We start from the raw sequence: 24,904 nt of genomic DNA, 5'->3' as shown, positions 1-24,904 counted from the left end.
CTTCCAACGTTTGAAAATATCCTAAATAAATGAATGATTAAGGAGAAACTTCTGCAGAGTATCATTCCCGACCATATTTCTTCACAGGTTGGATTTTTCTATATTTCTTTAAATTAAAAGAATTGTTCATGATATTTCTTTAGTTTGAAGGGATTGTTCATGATATTTCTTTAGTTTGAAGAAATTGTTCATGATATTTCTTTAGTTTGAAGGGATTGCTTATGATATTTCTTTAGTTTGAAGGGATTGTTCATGATATTTCTTTAGTTTGAAGTAATTGTTCATGATATTTCTTTAGTTTGAAGGTATTGTTCATGATGTTTCTTTAGTTTGAAGGTATTGTTCATGATATTTCTTTAGTTTAAAGGAATTGTTCATGATATTTCTTAAGTTTGAAGGAATTATTTATGATATTTCTTAAGTTTGAAGGAATTATTTATGATATTTCTTTAGTTTGAAGGGATTGTTCATGATATTTCTTTAGTTTGAAGGTATTGTTCATGATATTTCTTTAGTTTGAAGGTATTGTTCATGATATTTCTTTAGTTTGAAGGTATTGTTCATGATATTTCTTAAGGTCAAAGGTATTGTTCATAATATTTCTTTAGCAAGTCGACTGTTCAAGATATTTTCTGAGACTGAAGGGATTGTTTTTTTTATGGGATCTTTTTTTAACTAAGGAATTATCACTTGTAAGGCTGATTTTATTATGATAAGTTCTTTATTGTCTCTGAAGCTAGAAATGCGGAAATCCCACGTGTACATTGGATGACGTTATCTAATTCATATTTGATCACACAAAGTTTTTAAGGGCACAACTGTGAATAGTACATGCCACCCAATAAATTGAGATTCACTTAAAATCACTTGTACAGTCCCTTTTATTAATATATTAATCGAACATTGTTTAGTTACGAGATGGAATAAGAAAATATCTAAAAGCTATTATGGAAGGAACACAGAAGATAGGCTTCAAGTAAGGATAGATTATAAAATTTAAAATAACAATCAATAAATAAAAATATTCTATTAACCGAAGATAAAATATTCAAAGAAAAGAAAAAACCTATTTTGAAAATTGCAAGAAAAAAGAGTTTCTTCATTGTTAATGATTTTGAATATAGAATTTGAGAAGTTTAAGGATGCAACGATAGTTTTAATTTTTCAGGAATTTATATATCGAGAAGTTTGACGATGTAACGATCGTGTTCATTGTTCAGGGATTTATATATCGAGAAGTTTAACGATGAACGATCACGTTCATAGTTCAGGGATTTATATATCGAGAAGTTTTACGATTTAACGATCATGTTCATAGTTCAGGGATTTATATATCGAGAAGTTTTAATGATGTAACGATCATGTTCATTGTTCAGGGATTTATATATCGAGAAGTTTACGATGTAACGATCATGTTCATTGTTCAGGGATTTATACATCGAGAAGTTTAACGATGTAACTATCGTGTTTGCGGATATCTGCAACTTCACCCCCCTGACCGTGACCTTGAAGCCCCAGGAGTTGGTGGAAACCTTGAACGATCTCTTTGGAAAATTCGACGATGCAGCTAAAGTAAACAAAGTTCTAATTTTGAATGGATTGTTCATGAATAGGACCGATCTGTGTTCATGAATAGGACCGATCTGTGTTCATGAATAGGACCGATCTGTGTTCATGGATAGGACCGATCTGTGTTCATGGATAGGACCGATCTGAAAACAGTGGTTGGGGTTATATCACTACAATGAAGACGACTTTTCTATAACAAACTTGATTTCTAACAAACTTTTTTTCAAATTAATAGTTTACAAGTAAACAAAGAGAAACTGTCAAAACTTAAATAGAAATGTCTTCTTCATCGACTAATATAGAATCCATGAAAAATTTCTTGTTTTTTATGCCTTTGATTACAGGAGCGGCATTGTATGAGAATAAAAATTCTGGGTGATTGTTACTATTGTGTTAGTGGTGTCCCCACCCCAGACCCAAGGTAAGGATTGTTACTATTGTGTTAGTGGTGTCCCCACCCCAGACCCAAGGTAAGGATTGTTACTATTGTGTTAGTGGTGTCCCCCCCAGACCCAAGGTAAGGATTTTTACTATTGTGTTAGTAGTGTTCCTACCCCAGACCCAAGGTAAGGATTGTTACTATTGTGTTAGTGGTGTCCCCACCCCAGACCCAAGGTAAGGATTGTTACTATTGTGTTAGTGGTGTCCCAACCCCAGACCCAAGGTAAGGATTTTTACTATTGTGTTAGTAGTGTTCCTACCCCAGACCCAAGGTAAGGATTGTTACTATTGTGTTATAGTTGTGTTCCTACTCCAGACCCAAGGTAGGGATTGTTACTATTGAGTTATAGTAGTGTTCCAACCCCAGACCCAAGGTAAGGATTGTTACTATTGTGTTATAGTGGTGTTCCTACCCCAGACCCAAGGTAAGGATTGTTACTATTGTGTTATAGTGGTGTTCCTACCCCAGACCCAAGGTAAGGATTGTTACTATTGTGTTAGTAGTGTTCCTACCCCAGACCCAAGGTAAGGATTGTTACTATTGTGTTTGGTGTTCCAACCCCAGACCCAAGGTGAAGAATGTTACTATTGTGTTCTAGTAGTGTTCCTACCCCAGACCCAAGGTAAGGATTGTTACTATTGTGTTAGTGGTGTTCCAACCCCAGACCCAAGGTGAAGAATGTTACTATTGTGTTCTAGTAGTGTTCCTACCCCAGACCCAAGGTGAGGATTGTTACTATTGTGTTACAGTGGTGTTCCTACCCCAGACCCAAGGTGAAGAATGACCTTAATGAAGGTAGAGATTAGCTTGCACTGTTTTGGGTATTATCTCCACCCAATTAATACAACAACGTTTACAATATATATGATGAATAGTACTATAGATTTTGAAAGTTTACAATAAGTCAGGTATTTGTAGTTTAATGTTTAATCTTATTTGATATTGGCATGGTAATCGTATCCAGTCAGGGGTTGAAGGCATAGATAAATAAATAAACATAGATAGCTTATGTACCCAAAATCATCAAGAATTGTACAGACTGCGAACTCATACTTCTAGGGGTCAAAGTGTACTTCAATGATAAGCGGGGTGGTTTGGTGTTTTAATGGATTTCATAACTATTAAACCACTCAGGAGTGAATTTTATTTTGAGAATATCACTAAGCAATATATCATATTGACGAGAACTGAAGAAGGACATGAGAAGGACTAAACTAACTTAAATTTCTCTATACAGAACTCATGTACACCACAAGTACTCAATGACATAAGAACAGCCAATGTTCACAACCGACCTAGTTAATCTATAAAATAAGAATATCTTTAAAACATCTCTGTACATTTATATCTTTCAAGATGAAAAATGTCGTCTTATGCGCAATCTATCTTTATCTATGGTTGAAGGTAGCTTTGATCAGGGTAGAAACAACAAAAATGAAAATATGGAAATGTATAGTTTTTATGGAACCTCAAACTAAAGTGCCCACAGTGGATATGGTGATCATGCGATCAGGATTATGAGTATCCCTAAACAAAAGTTCCCAACTGTGTATATTTTTTAGACACGCGCATCATGCGATAGAGATGGGCCTGGATATGATAAATCTAATAAAAGAGGTGACAATAATATAACATTTTTCATTATATACGAAGAAATTCAAGCGAGGTTTGACAAAATACATCCGAAGGTTGTAGGCTCTCACGAAAAAAATCAATTAAAAATGCTATTTTTTAAAGAGCCTGGATCAATAGATAAAATGTATTTTATTTATATAAATAATAAACAAATTATCAGAATTTAAGGTTTAGGTTAGAAATGAGCACTCAGTTCCGGTTAATATGAGAATTGGAGTTCATTCGGGATATATCCTTTCAGGACTCATCGGTCTCAGGTATACATTCGGGATACATCCTTTCAGGACTCATTGGTCTCAGGTATACATTCGGGATACATCCTTTCAGGACGCATCGGTCTCAGGTATACATTCGGGATACATCCTTTCAGGACTCATCGGTCTCAGGGATACATTCAGGATACATCCTTTCAGGACTCATCGGTCTCAGGTATACGTTCGGGATACATCCTTTCAGGACTCATCGGTCTTATGTTCACATTCGGAAAACATCCTTTCGGGAGAACTCTAAGCTCGTCTTTGATAAACGCGGCACCCTTAGATTTTTTGCATCAGGGTATACTCTAAGAGTGTAACTTTAATCTTCTTTAAATAATAAGATGTGAAGGTTTATAAATAGTTTTTGTGAAGTGTGTAAAGACACCGTTGTGTATAGGGCATTGTCATCTTTGAAAGGAGGGACTCTTATGCATAATTACGCTTACATACAGTCTGCTAAAATGCTTTTTAAATAATAATAAAACTATTTTTTGTTGATAGAAAGTGGCAGTATGATATTTGGTCCAAAGATGTCACTATTGCAAACCATATGGAATCTTCAGGTGAACCAGGGTAAGTAAAATAAGATGAAAAAACTAAATTAAAAAAAATATATATTTTTTTTAGAAAAGTTCATTTGACTTCTGAGACCAAAAAGTATCTGGGCGACGATTATAAGTGTTTTCCTGTTAGGCAATTCAAACCAAAATATGCATTTTCTTTTTTAAATATTCTTTTTTTAATGGATCCAAAGCGAGAAGGTTTTCTTGTATATTGTTTAAAATCGAAGTATTATTTCATAAAAAAAGATGGCTGAATCTAGTTTGGTTTGGTTGTTTAATAAAACAAGATGGCTGAATCTAGTTTGGTTTGGTTGTTTAATAAAACAAGATGGCTGAATCTAGTTTGGTTTGGTTGTTTAATAAAACAAGATGGCTGAAACTGGTTTGGTTTGGTAGTTTGATAAAACAAGATGGCTAAATCTATTTTGGTTTGGTTGTTTAATAAAACAAGATGACTGAAAGTAGTTTGGTTTGGTGGTTTGATAAAACAAGATGGCTGAAACTAGTTTAGTTTTGTTGTTTAATAAAACAAGATGACTGAAACTGGTTTGGTTTGGTGGTTTACTAAAAAAGATTACTGAAACTGGTTTGGTTTGGCTGTTTAATGAAAAAAAGGTGGGTGAAACTGGTTTGGGTTGGTTTACAGTAAGATGGAGGATCAGGTGATTCTTGAAAGCGGGTATTCAACCTACCTCATTCATCCACATAAGGTAATAATAAAAATCGAATAAACAAAAGGTCCGGTATAAAAAATAGGAGATAGGTTTTTTGGTTTTTACTACACTCCCAATTTCACAAAGTTATCAAGTATACGACCAATTATGTTGGAAATCTTTTTTTTTAACTAATTATCACACTGTTATTTTGGTTCGCAGTGTTATAGAGTTTTTGGACATATTTTCTCTGTATCGAGAAGGTTCAAGCCTTTTTAGATTTAATTTTGTCCCGACCTTTAGCGAGGGAAAAAATATAATCTAAACTTTGAGATATAGAGAATATTTAAGTCCAAAAACTGTATAGCACGTCGTGCCAAAATAATAATGTTATAGATAATTTGATGAAACGTTTGTGTACTTGTCTTATTTCAATGGCTGTTTGTAAATCAAATAAGCTTTGAAACAAAGCAGAAATCAAAATATTAAGTTGATTTAAAGTTTATTTTCATTTCAATTGAAAAATATTATTTTGGAAATATCCTAAATTTTTTGAAGAAAACCCGTGAACCAATCAAAACTTTATAGCACAATGCTATAATGTACAGCTAATTTAACTTTATAGCACGATGATTACTCTATAGCACGTTTATTATGAAATTCACGATGAAGTGAGTAAGACTGAAAAAGTACACAATAGTTTCCTAAAAAGAACTTTTGATAAAACTTTCAAAAATTTCAAAACTGTCATGAAGTATAGTTTTTTTTCATTTTATTTTATTTTCTTTAAACTTTTTCAATTTTATTCTAAAAAATGGGAAAACGATGAAGCAACTAACGTCATAATAGGTTCCTTATTTTGGTCGTTTTTAATTAGTTCTTGTCTACATTTCCTTTCAGGGTAAAAATGTGGCCTATAGTGTAAGAAAATCAAATGTTCAGAGCTAAAAACTTTAGAATGGTGTTTATCTAGATAAGTGCTTGATCCTCTCTTTTTCATAATTATAGAGACTAACCTAACCAATAAATCTTGTACTTTTATTCTAAAAAGTGTATAAAATTCAGCCAATCAGAGTCGCGTATATGAAGCCGATTTTAAAATTTTGCGCGCAATTTAAAATTCAGAAAGAGGAGGTACTCTCTAATTTAAAAAAAACGGTTTCTACTATATCCAAGAAAAAACGGGTTAAGTCAAAGTGTGTTCATTGGATACTCAGATTAAGTAATCGGGATTAAGGATATCTCATTCTAAAGTTTTCGGCTGAGAATAATTAAATTGAAATTGAAAACTATTGATATATATGCAAAAACTTACCAACTTAATGGACTTCATACGTAGAGACACATTTCTGAGAATGAATCCTCCGATGAGAGAGTGGAGAGGGAAGAGAAGGAGGAAGAAGAGAGGGAGAGAGAGGATAAATTTGATAAAGCGTCTGTTAAGCTTGGTAAATCAAAGTCACAGGTTCGTAGAAAATACTGGATTACCCACATAGAAAGAGACTTTATTGACGACCTAAAATTTTATTATTTAATTTGGCCTTCTGCCTTCAACATATTCTTTAAAGATGTATTATATAAACTTGATAATTTGAAAGTGAACGAACAAAATCTAAATTTTAAAATAGACTGAATTATTTCCACACAATCGTTTTTGAAGTCTCATCCTTTGTGGGTAAAAAAATGTTACAAGAATTTTAAAATTATGTAAACTGTAAACAGGATGAAGATGAACCTGAACCTGAAACTGAAACCAAACCTAGAACAGGACGAAGAGTCAGTATATCTTTTGGTAAGAGCTAAGGAACTCTTAAAGCGATCATTAATTTTGATACATACAATTTGCTAACCATAGCAATTATGAAATGTATTGAAATAAAATTTTCCAATCCCATTCAAAATTTAAAAATAAATATTTCTTTGGAAAATAAATACCTAAACCTTCTGTTAAAATATTTTATAAAACTAATTTAAAGTGACCATCCATCAATGTCCGACTTACTACTGTACTCTTGAAACCTTGATAAAAAGGAAGATAATTTCCTTTTTATTACTCAACAAGTGCTGCTTTGCGTGGAAGGTCACTAAAGTATTATATTTAGCTCCTGGAACAGTATCTAAAGTATTATATTTAGCTCCTGGAACAGTATCTAAAGTATTATATTTAGCTCCTGGAACAGTATCAGTACCGGAGAGAACAAACAAAAGAACCTTTGTTGGCAGAAGGTATTATTTACAAATGTTTGAAGGAAGTAAAATGGTAAAAATGACATTTTAAAAGTATCAAATTGTTATTTAAAATAGTATTCAGATTGGAAATCATTGATAAATCATGGCAACCTGATGACGTAAACTTTTGTTATTATTACTTCAAATTAATGTGAAAAGTAAAATTTAAAGTTATGTGAAAAAGAAATCAAATTTTTCACTGAGCTGGTATCAAACAGTTTAAACACAAAAATATTATAATGTGAAACTACTATTTTTACAGAAATTCTAAACACACATTTTTAAGCTTTTAGTCACTAAATGGGAGGTAAAGTAAATACTTGCCTTAAACTCTTTTTTCTTTTATTGAACTTTGTAACTTTTCAGTCTGATGGTGTTAACCCTTTTTATTCCTAGACTTTTTGATCTATAACTCACAAAGGATGCAGAGACTGTGAAGACGACCAAGATCTTTTGAAATGACGATTTGAAGAATGTTTTTTGATTTCTGCTTTGAACTTTGTATTTTGATGGTTTACAAAATTATAAATCCCAGAAAAGAGACAAAACATTTTCCGTCGTCTTTAAAGTTTAATCCTTTATGGTACACCCATAGAGAATAGAATATATATTAGAGGGGAATTTAAAGAATCTCTCGGTATGAATTTGATCAGTCCCTTTCAGCCTGACAGGGAGTTCAAAGTGTACAAATCATGTAAATGTTCACAAATTATATGCAGTAGAGTACATTAATACAGTATGTTCCCTAGACTATTCATTTCAATTTCGAATTTTTTAAAGCTGTTAAATAAACTTTATAATGAATTAGGTGAATAAAAAACATCATTTGATTTATAGTTATAACGGAAAATCATCGTTTGTAAAGTGAAAGGCATAGAGTCTATGTGAAATGATCATTGGTCAATTATTTGGTTTTCTTTTAATATTCATTTTAGATTTTCTATAAAATGATATTCCAGGGCCCAAAAGGTTATATAGCATAAATATGTGAAGTACACCTGCAGTATGGAAACAGTCCAACAAAATGGCCGTTTTACACTTTTTTCTAGTGAATTCTCCTCTAATATATATTCTATTCTCTTTGGGTACACCCTGTAGCATCATTCATAGTCTAAAACTTAAAACTTTCTATTTATTGAGTTTCTTGCCAAAATTCTAAAGGGTCTAAATATAGACAGGGAAGTATTTGACTATAAACCTAGAGTAAAAAAGAGAAGACGACATTGTAAGATATTCCCGAATGTATTTAGTACCCGTACCTCCTCTATTGTATCCCGCTCTGGTTCTATCTGGTCCGAAGAGACAGAGAGGAAGAGAAGGAAAAGCGTTCTAATGGATTCAAGCTTACATAGCTTCAAGAGTATGATGCAGGTTAGTGCAGGCCGACCACAGACTTCACAGACTGCTTATCTCCTTTCACAGGGTGGGCTACGTAGGCCTAAATTGACCCGACAGGGTGGGCTACGTAGGCTTAAGTTGACCCGGCACGATACGCTAGGTTTTTGCGTCTACGGCCACTTGTTGAACATTATACCCATTCAGGGTTAAGTTTTACAATTTTTAAAGTAATACTCCAATTTTAAACATAACATTTTTTTTTGAAGATTTTTAGATTCTTATCCAAAGGATCCTTAAATATCCCTGAATGACTGTATGCACAATTTCTAGTAACCCTCCATACAAAGATGGCAACGCCGTATTTATAACGGTAATCTGATCAACAATGTGAAAGATAGGTCCTATCGATTTTCTGACTCGAAAAGATTTCTGTAAGTATCTAGATTGCTTTTTAAAAGCAAGAAATGCGCAACTCACTTTCTTAAAGAACCCGCTAATGAAAATTAGTGTCTCACTTGAATTTAGGCTTATACTCCCTCCCTTTACGTATTCAAATTAAAATGAAACGCAGCAAATAATGTGCATAAACGTATAAGCTGATTGTCAAGCCACTAGCAAAAGTTGTTGCTTTTTAATCTATGTCGACTTCTGATTCACCCCGGACTAACCAGAGTTAGAGGCATTCGGTTTCTTCTATTCTAAATTATACACGTTTTGGTCAATAATTAAACTATTTTTTAACTTACGGATTTGTATGTTACAGGGTGTCCCACGAAACATGACAGTGATGAATAGTTTTAAATGTCTTCTTCCATATATTATATTGGATATTAAAGACTTTTTGTATGTCATCTTTTTCTCAAATATATTTTACTTTGAAATCAATTTTACAATAATATAATTGGCATACAATATACTTCATCGTTCTCCTTTTAATGTCAAACAACTTAACTAATTATGGAAAAAGACATTTTAAACTATTATACTAAATTAAAAATGTTTATGTCGGTAAAAAAGCTAAAATAATGAAGACTAAAAAGATAAATTTTAAAGAACAAATTATAATAGAAAGTCACAGCTTTCTGGAATATTGAGAGAACCGTTATTTGCACAGTTAAATCACAATTTGACCTACAGGGTGTCCCAAAAAAACATGGGAATTCAATGAAGAATTGGATATCGTCTTTGTTATGAATTAGCATTGTAATACCTAATTTCAAAAGCCACAATATTATGCTAGAGTTTATTTTATGAAAAGGGTAAAAGACTGCAAAGATGTGTCTATAATGCCTCCGCAAGATGAACAGTGACGATCGGAAGGAACGGCCTCTGTTTGTATACTGCAATTTTCTTGTTTTACTAATTGTACAACCGTATGCAGTCAAAACATAAACAAACAAAATGTGTAGCAGACGAAACTCCTACAGATCACAGCTTTCTCAGTATACTAAATCAAAGAATTATTTAAAAAGACCATATCCAATTTGTCACTGAATTCCCATGTTTATTGAGACACCCTGAATTTAACAAATTGTTTTTTTCTCTTTTTTATTTTTTTTGTCGGCTGGTGCGTTTTTAATGAAGGAATATTCTTAATTCAAATTGATTAAATACAAAATGAAGAAACCGAACCCATCCCGCCCTGAGCCCGCGATTTAAAAAACTCGGGTCTAAGCTGTCGTTGGGCCCTTTTAAGCTTGAGCTTTTGGGTTAAAGCTGCATCTTATTTTCCACAGAGTTGAGTTAAATAAAAAACCCGGTTTAATATTCTATTTGGCGGATTTTCATGGAAGGAATTGGCGCATTCCGGGTTTAAAATTAAACATTCTAAAAGTTCTTGTTTTGTTGCAGGGAACAGAAAAGTTCATGGATTCTGAGATTGAAGAGCTTCCCATAAGAATAGTGGAGTAAGTGTTATTTCTAAAAACATTTTATTTTGAAAAATATATTGTTCTTGTTTTTAGCAGATGGAGTCTTATGAGTAGATTCCGAAAATCGAAGGTATTTAAGAAAATGTTTTTAATTTACGGAAGGTTTAGTTTTCCATGTATATTTTTTGCCATCTTTTTTTTCTCTGATCATAAAATTTATTTGTGACCAAATTTATACTATTAACAATTTTTAATTTAGACATTTTATCATTTTTTTACCACTTTTAATTACTTTTGACACACTTTTTTGCTGAACGAGTATTCTAAAGAATTAGGCTTTTAGGGTGCTTCGCGACCATCTTGTTTTACAATTATGAACATTTTCTCTTTCTATGCATTGTAAAACAAAAACAAAACAAAAATTTTGCGGATTTTGTGAAAGAAATCGAATTTTAATTGAAGCAGATTTTTGAAAATTCGGTCATCCGTAAACCCTCCTTAGGGTTAGTGAGGTCCCACAAAAAATTGAGCCCGATCGGTTCAGCTGTTTTGACGTTTATTAGACACAAACAAACAAACAGACATCAAGACAAGCAAAGTATATAACTATATATATATATAACCTACTAGTATTTTCTCTAATCTAGGTTGAACCTACTAGTATTTTCTCTAATCTAGGTTGAACCTACAAGCATGTCAGATCAATGGAAGAGACGAGTATCTAAAGATATAAATCCTGTCTCTTTACTCTTCAGGGATATGGAGTGGAACCTGGAGTACTTAAAGGTAATCCTATATATGGAATGGAACCTGAAGTATTTAAAGGTAATACTAGATATGGAGTGGAACCTGGAGTATTTAAATATAATCCTATATATGGAGTGGATCTTGGAGTACTTAGAGGTAATCCTAAAGATATGGAGTGGAACCTGGAGCACTTAAGGATAATCCTAGATGTTGAGTGGAACCTGGAGTACTTAAAGGTAATCCTAGATATGGAGTGGAACCTAGAGTACTTAAAGGAACTTAGAACTATGTATGTATTAAACTTTATCTCGTATCAAACATTGATGCTTTAGAAACATATATATTACATTTTAGGAACATGACCCTCTGTTTAAACACTAAATTATAGGAACATGACCCACTGTTTCAACACTACATTTTAGGACCATGACCCACTGTTTAAACACTACATTTTAGGAACATGACTCTTAGTTTAAACACTACATTCTAGGAATATAAACCCCTGCTCAAACACTACATTCTAGGAATATGACCCACTGTTTAAACACTACATTCTAGGAACATGACCCTCTGTTCAAACACTACATTTTGGCCAGCTTTATAATTCTGAACTTTATGGGAATTATTCTAATCGTTACATCATACAACACAAGGTAAAGATTTGGTTCCAAAATATTTTTGAATGCTTTTTGTTTTATTTTTAAAATGTGATCATCTTTAAATAACCTTTAAAAAACTCACTCACAATAACCATGAGTTTAACGCAGTCGGCGTAAAATTACAGTATAGAGAGAGGCTGTTCTACGCCGACTGTGCGAAACTCCTCAGGGCTTCTGCATCAGGGTGTTGTGCATAAATGGTTCAAGGTATCTGATAAAATGCTTTTTTTTGTTGAGAAATCATTTCATTTACCATTAAAAAATAATGATAAAACCGTGAATGGTAAATAATATTTGATGATAATTTAGTCTTTCAATTTGAGGATTCATATGTTGTTGGTGGATTTCATCCTTGATAAGGAAGACGACATCAATACCTTTGTAATACAGTATCTCTCACTAAGCATGACATTATTATTTAGACCTCATGTAGTTCTCTGGGTCCTATATGTTCTGCTCTTTGTGGTTCTAGTGTTCTTAATCCCTTGTACCTGGATATCATATATCTGGGATCAGGAATATCTTTATTGAACATTAAATTTGGGGCAATGAAACACCCTCTGGAAAATTTGGGGAACGTCCCCCCCCTGAAATGTTGAAGGGCACGCCCCCCCTGGAAAGTTGAGGGGTACGCCCCCCCCCCCGTTTTAATCTCAAATAGAGAGACCTGAAAACTTCTCACCTCTTCATTTTTTCAGAAAAAATTAAGAATTTTATCTAATTACTTGATTGGTCAAAAAAGTTCATTTATAAATTATTTTTTTCCAGGGAAAATTTGAGAAAAAAAATTGGACAAAAAGTAAATTTGATGAAGAGGATAATGAAGGTATTTATCAGATTATAGATCCACAGTTTGATCTGGATTACATTGCTCAACCTGACAATGCAATCATCAAATTCTTCTACCAGGTAAACACTAGAGAAAATGTCGTCTTCCATGATTTTTATTTTTGTTGTCCTGTAGAATTTAATACAACGTAAACAAAAAACGGGAGATTTAATTACAATTAAGTAAACTATATTCATTTAATATTGCGACAAAATTTTCTGATTTTTTGGATAATGTACTGTGTAACCCGAAAAAGGGGAATTATTGTCGTCTTTATTAAAATTATATTTCTCTAACACCTTTTTTTTGAACAGGCAAGTGGTAAACTGAACACGAAGTCCTTGCACAGAAACATAATCTTCGTGTTCGTCTCCATCATGATCGTCTTCAGCGCCATTATGGATATCGTCATCACACCATGCAAGGCGGAGAGTCCACGGGTAGATTACACTTATTAAATCCCGTCTTAAAAAGTTGTAAAGAACATCTAGTTTATTTTCACTATTTATAATACATAATTCCTTATTTGTAGCAATTTGTGTGTTATTTGTAACATTAGTAAACTGTTTGTAAAAAATAGTTTATTTTTTTGTAACAATTAGTTGATTATTTATAACAACTAGTTTACTATTTGTAACAACTAGTTTACTATTTGTAACAACTAGTTTACTATTTGTAACAACTAGTTTACTATTTGTAACAACTAGTTTATTATTTGTAACAGCTAGTTTACTTTTTGTAACAACTAGTTTACTATTTGTAACCATCAGTTTACTATTTTTAACAATTAGTTTATCATTTGTAACAATTAGTTTATTATTTGTAACATTAGTAAACTGTTTGTAACAACTGGTTGATTTTTTGTAAAAAGTGGGTCATTATTTAATTTTATATAAAAATGTTTTTCTGATTGTTTGTTTTTTAGAACTACACATACAGATGTGCGCTTAGTATTATGACCATTTTCATGTTTCTTAGGATCAACAATATTATGAAGGTTGGAAAATATAAAACATGTTATTGATTTTAATGATAATGATAATAGTAATGATAATAATAATGATAATAATAATGAGAATACTAATGATAATACTAATAATAATACTAATCATAATACTAATCATAATACTAATCATAATACTAATGATAATACTAATGATAATACTAATGATAATACTAATGATAATATATAATAATAATGATAATAACAATAACAATAACAATAACAATAACAATAAAAATAACAATAACAATAACAATAACAATAACAATAACAATAGTAATAATAATAATAATAATAACAATAAAAATAAAAATAAGAATAACAATAATAATAATAATAATAATAATAACAATAATAATGACAATAGTAATAATAATAATAATGATAACAATACTTCAGGTTCTGATAATAATACTTCAGGTTCTGATGACAATGTTCTGTTTAATATTCTTTGCTCTTGTAATATCAGGATCCCTTGGGAACCCAGCAGTTAAAGTATTTTTCTCGGTAAGTAACTTTTTATGAAACTTTAACAATGCAAAACTGAAAAAAAAACGTTAGCCCTGCACAGATGTTTTATGGGGGTTCTGATTCCAATGATAGTCTTACATCATTCAGTTTTCACTTTTCATGGTCTTAAAAGTCAAGAAGTTTGAGGATGATATTGTTCAAAATGAAGACGATTCCGATTAAAAATCAATTATTAAGTTTTTTTTTCAAGATGGAAACATTTGGTTTTGATCATTGGTTGACAGATAGTGAGGACCCGATGGAAGATAACAGTAACTGGTCACATTTCCTTTATCTGCTGGGAATCGCCATCCTTTTTATCGTTAGTGACAGGTAAAAAAAATGGCTGACTGGAAATGAAGACGACAATAAAATATGTCTATCATATCTATATTTGCATATAATATTGGATTATCTTTAAGCAAAGTTCTCTGAAAAGCTATGTAGTATTTTCTACAATCTTTAATGATATCCAGAGCATTCTTTGGAACACCATGCTTTCGTTAATTGTTTTTTATTGTTGTACAATAAAAAACAATTAATGAAAAAAATAAGTGTCCTTTTTTGATAAAGAAAAAGGACATAGACCTATACTAGCTACGATATTAGCGTTGAAACGGATTTTAAAATATATAATTTCAGACAAAAGGAATATATTCACAGACTCGATTATATGTGGAAAAGACAGCTTAAGAAAGATCAGCAGGAGGTGAAAACATTTAATTAGATCTTTGCAGCCTGGTCTTTCAAACTTTGCCTTAATAATCTGTAAAATTCATAGTTTGATATTTTAAGAGTTATAAAATCAGGTTATAAGAATATAAGGATTATACAATCATTGTTGAATAATTAAGTTCCTTTGTGAAAATGTGACCCACTATGAACTCATTACAACATTTCAAAATCGCTTTTTAAAATGCAAAGAGATCTATAGACACCATATATTTTTATGAAAATTTGTAAGATCTGGTCGACTTTGCAGTGTAACAAAGCCTCTCTTTGGATTCACCTTTCTAACTCACTTTGTCAGTAATTGGACGGAAAATGTCGTCTCCTAAGATAAATAGATAAAAACCTAATATGCCGTCAGAAATAATAGAGGCGAAAGTGACGTCATATGAGGTTTTATCTCTCTATGCTAAAAAGACGACATTTTCCGCAGTTTGGAGCAAATTGAGAGTAACCAACCTTATTATACAACCTTGGTTCAGTTTGGATTAATGATGCCAATTTGTTATATTTAAATCTAATCTAATCTATCTATCTATCTATCTATCTATCTATCCATCTATCTATCTATCTATCCATCTATCTATCTATCTATCTATCTATCTATCTAACTATCTATTTATTTATCTAGGCTGAAACTACAAAGATGGTAAACAAGATTCTTCTCAAGAATATCTTACCTCAGCATGTTGCAGACATTTATCTTAATAGGTAATGTGGAGACATACACTAGCATGTCCTTTTTAAGCTAGTTTTAAAACCAGATTACAGAAACAGAAGGAACAGGGTGTACCAATCAAGTCCCAATAAACAGGGGAGTTAAGTTACGACTTCAATATTGCTATTATACCAAACTATATTAATTATGTATTTAGTGAGAGAGATTGGGAAACTATTCTCTGAATCCTATGATAGTGTAGCAGTAATGTTTGCCAGTTTACCAAACTATATTAGTTTCTTCTCTGAAGCTGAAATACATCAGGAAAACATCTCAAATTCATTTATAGAGAACATTTCTGAATCACAACGATAACCTAAAAAACATTATTTGCTCAATGATTTGGAAAACACAATCTTTTTTTTTAGCTTTTAATGTGTTTAATTGTGAAAAAAATTCATTGTATTTTTTCAGAAGCATGCATGCGCAAGAAGCCACAAATAAAAGTATATATATCCTTTAATTTACGTCTAACAGTCTCTCAGATTCATTAGTTACATGCCTTGTATAGTAACCCTGGAAACTTTCTTGAGATCGTTGTATACAGGGAGGAGAGAAGCCACTCAGTGTCTTAAACGATATAATTTCAAGTTTTGATAAGGTAGATAATTTTAATTATAATTTTGTATCATTATTAGTTTTGTACAGTAGGGTTTTTAAAACTGGGGAATGAGAAGACGAAATTTAAGCAATTGCATGTGAATTTTATATAGTAATAGAGCAAATAATTTTATCAGTAGCGTGAAATTTAATATTTAAGTGTAATGGGTTTATGCAAACTGCACAATCGCTGTACTTAATTTTGATTGGAATAGTTGTTTAACAGTCGTCTTCCTATTCCACAGTTTTATGGGTCACACTGTATCGAAGTTAAAAAAAAATATCTAAAAGTTTTTATTTTTTATTTTTTTCTTGTAGCTGCTGTTAGAACCACAATTCAACAGGGTGGAGAAAATAAAGATCATTGGAAGTACTCTGATGGCAGCATGTGGACTTAATCCTGGAAGGTGCTTTTTCTTTTCCACCCTTTCAAATCTTTTTTTTATATAGAAATCAATGCTCGATGTCCATCTTTTCTTAATCTGCAGATTAATTCTATCTTCATTTAATATCCCGTATAGCAATCGTACCCAGGGTTTAAAACTGTGGAATAACTCAAATAAAGATATGGAAAGGATATATAGTTTTTCATAGATTCGCTAATTAAAAGTGCCCATAGTGGATATCGAGATCAAGAATCCATCACAGAAGTTCCCAGCTTTAGTTAAAGAAATTTAAAACTTTATAATTTTTAGGAAAGATTCAATGGACTCCCGAAGTCAGGTTGCAACAAATCCCGGCGCAAATGTTCGGACTTTGGCAAAATTTGCCGCGGCAATGATGCGCAAGATGGCGGAGTTTGATTATTCCAAGTTTGAATTAGAAAACACGCCAGATTTTCAACTCAGGTAGCTTATAGGAGAAACGGATCCAAGTATTTATCGTCCGAAATATTTTTCGGCTTAACGTTTCTTCAACTTAATACTGTATCAATCAGATAAGGTTATGCATCTGAACCTGTCGAGTTGGAAAGGGCCGGGTTTTTAAGGAGACGATTTAAAGCTATATCAATTACATATATGCTCGTTAGAGAGCCCTAGATTAATTAATAGGTTCTTTTTGTTTTCATGTGTATCTGTATCCATGCTGAAAGCTTGGTATAGATAAAAATTTTATATCGAAAGTCGTCTTCATTGCATCGATACATTCGACCCCGACTGTAAGAAAATTGCTATATTCCAGGGTAGGTATGACTGCAGGGCCTGTGATAGCAGGAGTAGTTGGAGCACAGAAACCTCTCTACGATATATGGGGAGACACAGTTAATGTAGCATCCAGGTAAAAATCCATGAATAGGGTTGGGAATCCAGGTAATCCGGGTATAGGATTAGGAATCCACGTATAGGATTAGGAATCCACGTATAGGGTTAGGAATTCATGTATAGGGTTGGGGATCCAGGTGTAGGGTTGTGAATTCATGTATAGGGTTGGGGATCCAGGTATAGGGTTGGGGATCCAGGTATAGGGTTGTGAATTCATGTATAAGGTTGGGAATCCAAGTATAGGGTTGGGAATCCAGGTATAGGGTTGTGAATCCAAAGTATAGGGTTTGGAATTCATGTATAGGGTTGGGAATCCATGTATAGGGTTGGGAATGGATGAATAGGGTTAGGAATCCATGAATAGGGTTGGGAATCCATGAATAAGATTGGGAATCCATGAATAGGGTTGGGAATCCATGAATAGGGTTGGGAATCCATGTACAGGGTTGGGAAGCCATGAATAGAGTTGGGAATCCATGTATAGCGTTGGGAATCCATGTAAAGGGTTGGGAATCCATGAATTGGGTTGGGAATCCATGTAAAGGGTCGGGAATCCATGTAAAGGGTTGGAAATCCATGAATAGGGTTGCGAATCCATAAAAAGGGTTGGGAATACAGGCATAGGGTTGGTAATCCATCTAAAGGGTCGGGAATCCAGGTATAGAGTTTGGAATCCATATAAAGGGTTAGGAATCCGTAAATAAGGTTGGGAATCCTTATAAACGTTGTAAATCCGTATATAGGGTTGGGAATCCATATGAAGGGTTGGGAATCCGTGTATACGGCTGGGAATCCATATAAAGGGTTGGGAATCCAAGTATAGGGTTGGAAATCCATATAAAGGAATGGGAATCCAGGTATAGGGTTGGGAATCCATATGAAGGGTTGGGAATCCGTGTATAAGGTTGGGAATACAGGTAGACCCGCTTTCTAATAATTGAATTTTCATAACTCTCAAATACACTGTTGATGTAAGTTCAAGAGAGACTCAATTAAAAGTTGGGAACTTTCCATTTACTCAGTACCCTACCTTAATCTGATCAATAATTTTTAGTTTACAAAGTGTTTAATTCTAACAATTCCTCCGTTGTTTCCGCAACAGATATCAACAAATCACTGAACAGATAAACCACAACTAAAAATAACTATTTTTTAGCGGGAAAATGAGTACAAAACTTCTAAGGGTACCATTGTGAATTGGGCATGTCACTCTAGAAAGGAAAAGTCTCTTGAAATTACATCAGTCCATTTAGGAGACTCTACTATAAACTAAAAACTGTTTCTTATACCTATTAGAAAGTTTTTACTCTGACACGTTTAAATTTTTACAACTTTTGAAATTTTAAGTTGACAGAACGAAAAAAATAACTTTTCTTTTCTACCTAGAGACGTACCAAACTATACGTAATAAGAAGACCTGTCGGAAAAATAAGTTTTTCAAGGTTTTAAAATAAATCCCACTGGAAATATTTTCTAGGATGGATTCGACTGGAACTAGGGGACAAATTCATATTCCAGCTTCGACAGCTCTAGCTCTTCAAACCTTAGAACCTAAAGTTGTGTGTAGGTAAGCAATCTATATTCCAGCTTCTACAGCTACAGATATCCCCCTACCTTTAGTTTACATACCTTGGTGTTCAGGTATAGAGATCAGATATCCCCCTACCTTTAGTTTATATACCTTGATGTTCAGGTATAGAGATAAGATATCCTAATACCTTTACTTTAAATACCTTGGTGTTCAGGTATAGAGATAAGATATCCCCCTACCTTTAGTTTACATACCTTGGTGTTCAGGTATAGAGATAAGATATCCCCTTACCTTTAGCTTACATACCTTGGTGTTCAGGTATAGAGATAAGATATCCCCCTACCTTTAGTTTACATACCTTGGTGTTCAGGTATAGAGATAAGATATCCCCCTACCTTTAGCTTACATACCTTGATGTTCAGGTATAGAGATAAGATATCCTAATATCTTTAGTTTAAATATCTTGGTGTTCAGGTATAGAGATAAGATATCCCCCTACCTTTAGTTTATATACCTTGGTGTTCAGGTATAGAGATAATCCCCCTACCTTTAGTTTATATACCTTGGTGTTCAGGTATAGAGATAAGATATCCCCCTACCTTTAGCTTACATACCTTGATGTTCAGGTATAGAGATAAGATATCCTAATATCTTTAGTTTAAATATCTTGGTGTTCAGGTATAGAGATAAAATATCCCCCTACCTTTAGTTTACATACCTTGGTGTTCAGGTATAGAGATAAGATATCCCCCTACCTTTAGCTTACATACCTTGGTGTTCAGGTATAGAAATAAGATATCCCCCTACCTTTAGCTTACATACCTTGGTGTTCAGGTATAGAGATAAGATATCCCCCTACTTTTAGTTTATATACCTTGGTGTTCAGGTATAGAGATAAGATATTAGTGAAAGGAAAGGGACTGATGGAGACGTATTTTATTCAACTAACTGATGAAATGAGAATAGAAGAGAAAGAATGGAGCCAGGAAAATCATTCAAAGATTCATCAATCCATAATTTTTTAAATTTTTTTAATTATTAAATTAGTTTTATTCAGATTTTCTTTCATAAGGCAAAAAGATATCATTAATGACAGCAAATTAATTTTTTTGATGAATGATTCTCCAGGAGGATAGAGATAACGCCAGGTATTAATTATGTATTTTTTATTTTTTATTGTTATAAATATTATTGCTATATGTCATCGATATATGTTGCGTATAGCCGGCCAAACGGCTGGACCGATTGGGCTGAATTTTTTTGTGGACACTCATGGGTGGTCGGGGGGTTATCAAAGCTAGTTATCAAAATAATCATTATTATTATTCTTATAATTATTATTATTCTTATTATTCTTCTTCTGCTTTTAGAGGATGAGGCCTTGTATTCTCATATATCCGACTTAACAGACTTTAAACGACCTGAAGTCGGAGTTTATGAAGAGTCCCAACCCAACAGCTTAGTTTTGGACCTAGAGCAAGGTTCAAATTGCGGTTCGGAAAAGGGTTCTAGCAGCGGCTCGGAGCCACAGGATGAGGCTGCGAACTTTCAAACCTTGGCCCAGGTTGAGGTCAACCAGGAAAAGATGAAGGAAGAGATAAAAGGTTAAAACATTAATGAGAAATTCAAGTAAATGTAAGACGACATTTGAGACGAAAATAGGACGCCATCTTTAAAGATGGAATTAATTACTGTCATTTTCTAATCCTTTCATGTAAAAACCTGATGCATGTAGTATACCTCTGATATTTTAATCTTCAACTATTTGATCTATCTGGAGAGTTCTCTTGGTTTATTGATAAGGAACTTTCATTTGCTTTATTTCTTTATTTTTGGATAATTTTGCATGCATGCACTTATAGTGTCTTGATTTTGTTCATAATAATAGATTCATTTTTTTGCCTGAAATTCAGTAATGTTAAAACAAACCACAACATTTTGTCGCTATAAAGAATTTACCGAACTTTTTATCACGATTTTGTTTAAGATAACTATTTATAACACTGTTATTCAGATTCGCACGTCGTGCCAAAATAATAGTGTTATAGGTAAAATTATGAAACGTTTGTGAACTTATTCTTATTTCAATGGCTGTTTTTAGATCAAATAAGCTTTGAAACAAAGCAGAAGTCAAAATATAAAGTTGATTTCAATTTTGTTTTCATTTTAATTGAAAAGAACATTTTGGAAATATCCTAAATTTTTTTTGGAGAAAAACCGGGAACCAATCAAAACTTTATAGCACACGTGCTATAATTTACAGATAATTTAACATTATAGCACTATGATTACTTTATAGCACGTTTATCATGAAGTTCACGATGAAGTGAGTAAGAATAATAAAGTACACAATAGTTTTATAGATAAAACAAACAGAACCACAGAACATTCTTTTTTATGACTTGTGGTTTTTCAAAAAACAAAGTTTCAGAAAGTCTTGGATCGGTTTAAAGTTCTATTCTAGACCCTGAGCTAAAGAAGAAGGATGGAAGGAGAAAAGCAGGAATTCTGAAACTAAATTGGAGAAATAAAGTCAAACCTCAAGAACTAGATCAGATTATAAGGTTAATTTTTAATTAGATAAAGTGTGAATGTGATACATGTTTAATTTTAATTCAGAGTTAACGGTGTTTTGTCTCATAATTCATTCAAACTTAAAAAAAATTGTGAAACATCTTTCTTTATAATTTACATTTTACCGGTTTTTATTTCACATTTCATTTGAAATATCAAGCTTTTTGATTCACAACAGTACCCTGTAAACCTAAATAAATAAAGATTTTTGATTTACATACCTCTGAGGCCGATTTTGAGACGCGGCTCAAATTAAGAAAATTCGAACTCTGTTCTTCTAAAATTTGATATTTTCCCTTTGTGGTTTAACAATAAAAATGATTATTTCAGCTTGAGAGAAAAAGATTAGAATTTACAGAATTAAGTACATATTAAGAAAGTAAAACAAAAATATCTTCCTCAGTTCTGCTCAATTAAAATAGGGTGCCGAATTTAAGGAATAATAGAGCCGCGGCTCAAATATGGTTGGTTTCACTTAAAATTGTATTCAATGTTTCAAGATTTAAGCCAGCGCTCAATTAAAACCGGTTTTGGGTGGATTTGAGACGCGGCTCAAATTCATTAAATTCGGGATCTGGTATCCGTTTTGTATCGGTCACTGTCGACAGTTCTTGAATGTTTTTACTTTAATTTTGTTCGACCAAGGTTTGATTAATAAGATTAATTTTGTAAAGTTTGGGTAAAGAGGAAATCATTCATGAAGTAGACGAGGAAAACCCCAAGGTATCAGATTTTTTTCTATTGAATTTTTTTTTTCACTTTTAAAGGAACCAATTACTTTTCAAAAACTCTAATTTTGTGATCCTTAAATTCTTGAAACATTGATCTAGTAGATTTCAATGTTTATTTTAAGTATTTAAAGGATAAGAAAATTAGAGAAAAAAATTTTCAATTTTAAAAAAGTGACGTAAAGTTCATGGAAGCTCTGCCCCGCCCTTCTGAGTTGCAATTTTACTGTGCACAGGCAAAAATCACGATTTTTTTCTTCTTGCGTTTTTTTAGAATTTACGATGGGGAGAGAAAAGAGAACTGAGTTCTGAACATGACAATCCATCCAAGCATGCTGATCCCGCTCTCTCCGAGCATGCTGATCCCGCTCCTTCCGAGCATGCTGAACTTATTAAGGATGCTGAGCTTGTTAAGAATGCTGAGCATGCTGAAGATACATGTTCGCCTGATTGGACGGAAGAAGAGAAGGCGAGGTAATAGAAAATGTTTGATTTGACATTAAACAAATTCTTTCGCTGTCACCTTATAAATGTATTCTGTTATTTTCTAGGTTAGAGGGAAAAAAGGATTCAGGGTATGGCAGTCAGGGAGTAATAAAGGTAGATAAGATAAAAAAATTCCATTTTTCAAAATGAAATCTCTAGACAGTGGTGACCAGAAAACAATGCAATGATTGTCGTCTTCTTTCTAAAATAAAATTTTCTGAAGGATTTTGTAACAAAAAACATTTAATATGATAAATATTTCTGAATTTAAAAAAATAAGACTGCAGTTTTCTACATTTGTCGGCGTTTATATCTTTTTACAATGAAGACGATTTTTCTATTTAAGTTTTGATGTCTAAATGAAACAAAAAGAAACTATTAATTGACAGCTTCTCTTTTTTTCTATGTTAATGTGTATCTATACTGTTTAAAAGCTTGCTATAAACAAAAATTAAAATCAAAAGTCGTCTTCATTATAATGATATTTACGACCACTACTGTAGTTATCCCTTTTTTCCTGTATCTCCTGTAATTCCTGTATCTCCTGTATCTCCTGTTTCTTCTGTATATCCTGTATCTCCTGTATCTCCTGTATCTCCCGTATCTCCTGTATCTCCTGTATCTCCTGTATGTCCTGTATGTTCTGTATCTCCTGTATCTCCTGTTTCTTCTGTATATCCTGTATCTCCTGTATCTCCTGTATCTCCTGTATCTCCTGTATCTCCTGTATCTCCTGTATCTCCTGTATTTCCTGTTTCTTCTGTATCTCCTGTATCTCCTGTATCTCCTGTATCTCCTATATCTCCTGTTTCTTCTGTATATCCTGTATCTCCTGTATCTCCTGTATCTCCTGTATCTCCTGTATCTCCTGTATCTCCTGTATCTCCTGTATCTCCTGTATCTCCTTTATTTCCTGTATTCCCTGTATCCCCTTTATCTCCTGTATCTCCTGTTTCTTCTGTATATCCTGTATCTCCTGTATCTCCTGTATCTCCTGTATCTCCTGTATCTCCTGTATCTCCTGTATCTCCAGGTACAAGATGAAAAGGCTGAAGACGGGGCTAAATATATCAGGAAGGATCGTCAGCAGTTAGAGAAGATCCCTACCGATCAGTTGGCCGATCATTACGAGGTTTACTATGATCGGCAACCCAGCAACAATTGAATTTAACAGTTATCCATAAATCTAAATTGTTCGTTAGTTTATTATTTTTACTGTGCATACATATAATTATTATTATCATTATTATTATAGATTTATTTGGTACACAGAGGTAAAAGACAAAAACTAGAATAAAGTATAGATATATAAATATAGTTTCTAGTTGATCATGGTTGCGATTAGGGTTTCCAATCAGAATTCCGTTGCGCGGAATCGCGCGCAATGGTTGCTTCCGCTTGCGCTATTTCATTACGCGCAATTGCGCTATAATTGCGAAAAAGGAAGCAATTAGATATTCGCTGAATTGCGTTGAATTGCGCGGAATTGCTTTCTATCTAAAAATCAATAATTTTAATTGTTCGACTTACAAACTTATGCAGCAGATACAAGAATGGAATTAAAATATCTCTGTTGATTTTTAAATAATCGAGGCCCGAGTGTCACTTTTAACATTTTAAACAGTTTTCAATTTCTAAAGTTTCTTGTGGTGAAGCTACTAATTAACAATTTAATATGACACTTTTTTCATTTGTTCACATTGGATAAACATTAAAATGGAAACTTTCTTTGGTTAAAATTGTAAGGTTCGTTTAATCAAAATTAGATATTTTGCTACAGTGAGAACCAGAAAACTATGGTACAGAAAGACAACATCAGTGTATTTGATGTAGTTACAAGTCAAACAAAATTAATTAGTAACTTGTTAAATCACTTATCCAGTAACATGGGTCCGCTTCAGTCAAAAATGTCGTCTTCCTATACCAGAGTTTTCTGGTTCATGCTGCAAATGAATATTATAAAATAAAAGA

At 32.8% G+C, this 24,904-nt stretch overlaps 2 protein-coding genes across 2 annotated transcripts in view; both read left to right on the top strand.

Moving 5' to 3' along the window:
• Positions 1 to 16,011, top strand: part of LOC111694858 (adenylate cyclase type 2) — a 29,241-nt gene extending 13,230 nt beyond the window's left edge. Inside the window, exons 14-39 of the mRNA XM_023463894.1 lie at positions 43 to 87; positions 912 to 976; positions 1,428 to 1,572; positions 1,914 to 1,990; positions 3,574 to 3,628; positions 3,821 to 3,903; positions 4,405 to 4,476; positions 4,531 to 4,596; positions 5,113 to 5,176; positions 6,459 to 6,584; positions 6,842 to 6,911; positions 7,288 to 7,345; positions 8,599 to 8,719; positions 10,538 to 10,593; positions 10,651 to 10,687; positions 11,236 to 11,343; positions 11,863 to 11,957; positions 12,386 to 12,479; positions 12,801 to 12,872; positions 13,107 to 13,232; positions 13,718 to 13,789; positions 14,216 to 14,302; positions 14,517 to 14,638; positions 14,948 to 15,014; positions 15,666 to 15,745; positions 15,910 to 16,011. Of these exons, the coding sequence (XP_023319662.1) occupies positions 43 to 87; positions 912 to 976; positions 1,428 to 1,572; positions 1,914 to 1,990; positions 3,574 to 3,628; positions 3,821 to 3,903; positions 4,405 to 4,476; positions 4,531 to 4,596; positions 5,113 to 5,176; positions 6,459 to 6,584; positions 6,842 to 6,911; positions 7,288 to 7,345; positions 8,599 to 8,719; positions 10,538 to 10,593; positions 10,651 to 10,687; positions 11,236 to 11,343; positions 11,863 to 11,957; positions 12,386 to 12,479; positions 12,801 to 12,872; positions 13,107 to 13,232; positions 13,718 to 13,789; positions 14,216 to 14,302; positions 14,517 to 14,638; positions 14,948 to 15,014; positions 15,666 to 15,745; positions 15,910 to 15,937 (2,091 nt within the window). The 3' untranslated portion in view covers positions 15,938 to 16,011. The remainder of the gene's footprint in view (positions 1 to 42; positions 88 to 911; positions 977 to 1,427; positions 1,573 to 1,913; positions 1,991 to 3,573; positions 3,629 to 3,820; positions 3,904 to 4,404; positions 4,477 to 4,530; positions 4,597 to 5,112; positions 5,177 to 6,458; positions 6,585 to 6,841; positions 6,912 to 7,287; positions 7,346 to 8,598; positions 8,720 to 10,537; positions 10,594 to 10,650; positions 10,688 to 11,235; positions 11,344 to 11,862; positions 11,958 to 12,385; positions 12,480 to 12,800; positions 12,873 to 13,106; positions 13,233 to 13,717; positions 13,790 to 14,215; positions 14,303 to 14,516; positions 14,639 to 14,947; positions 15,015 to 15,665; positions 15,746 to 15,909) is intronic.
• A 4,500-nt stretch (positions 16,012 to 20,511) lies between these two features.
• Positions 20,512 to 24,246, top strand: LOC111694865 (uncharacterized). Its single transcript, XM_023463908.1, has 6 exons — positions 20,512 to 20,749; positions 21,610 to 21,709; positions 22,394 to 22,442; positions 22,722 to 22,921; positions 22,999 to 23,047; positions 23,967 to 24,246. Exons 1-6 carry the CDS (start codon positions 20,731 to 20,733, stop codon positions 24,096 to 24,098), a joined length of 549 nt encoding a protein of 182 aa, XP_023319676.1. The 5' UTR covers positions 20,512 to 20,730; the 3' UTR covers positions 24,099 to 24,246.
• The last annotated feature ends 658 nt before the right edge of the window (positions 24,247 to 24,904 follow it).

This window comes from Eurytemora carolleeae, unplaced genomic scaffold (genome assembly GCF_000591075.1).
Source record: "Eurytemora carolleeae unplaced genomic scaffold, Eaff_2.0 scaffold67, whole genome shotgun sequence".
Taxonomy (NCBI): domain Eukaryota; kingdom Metazoa; phylum Arthropoda; class Copepoda; order Calanoida; family Temoridae; genus Eurytemora; species Eurytemora carolleeae.
Note: the sequence above shows the minus strand (reverse complement) of the source record. Positions and strands in the feature narration are given on the sequence as shown.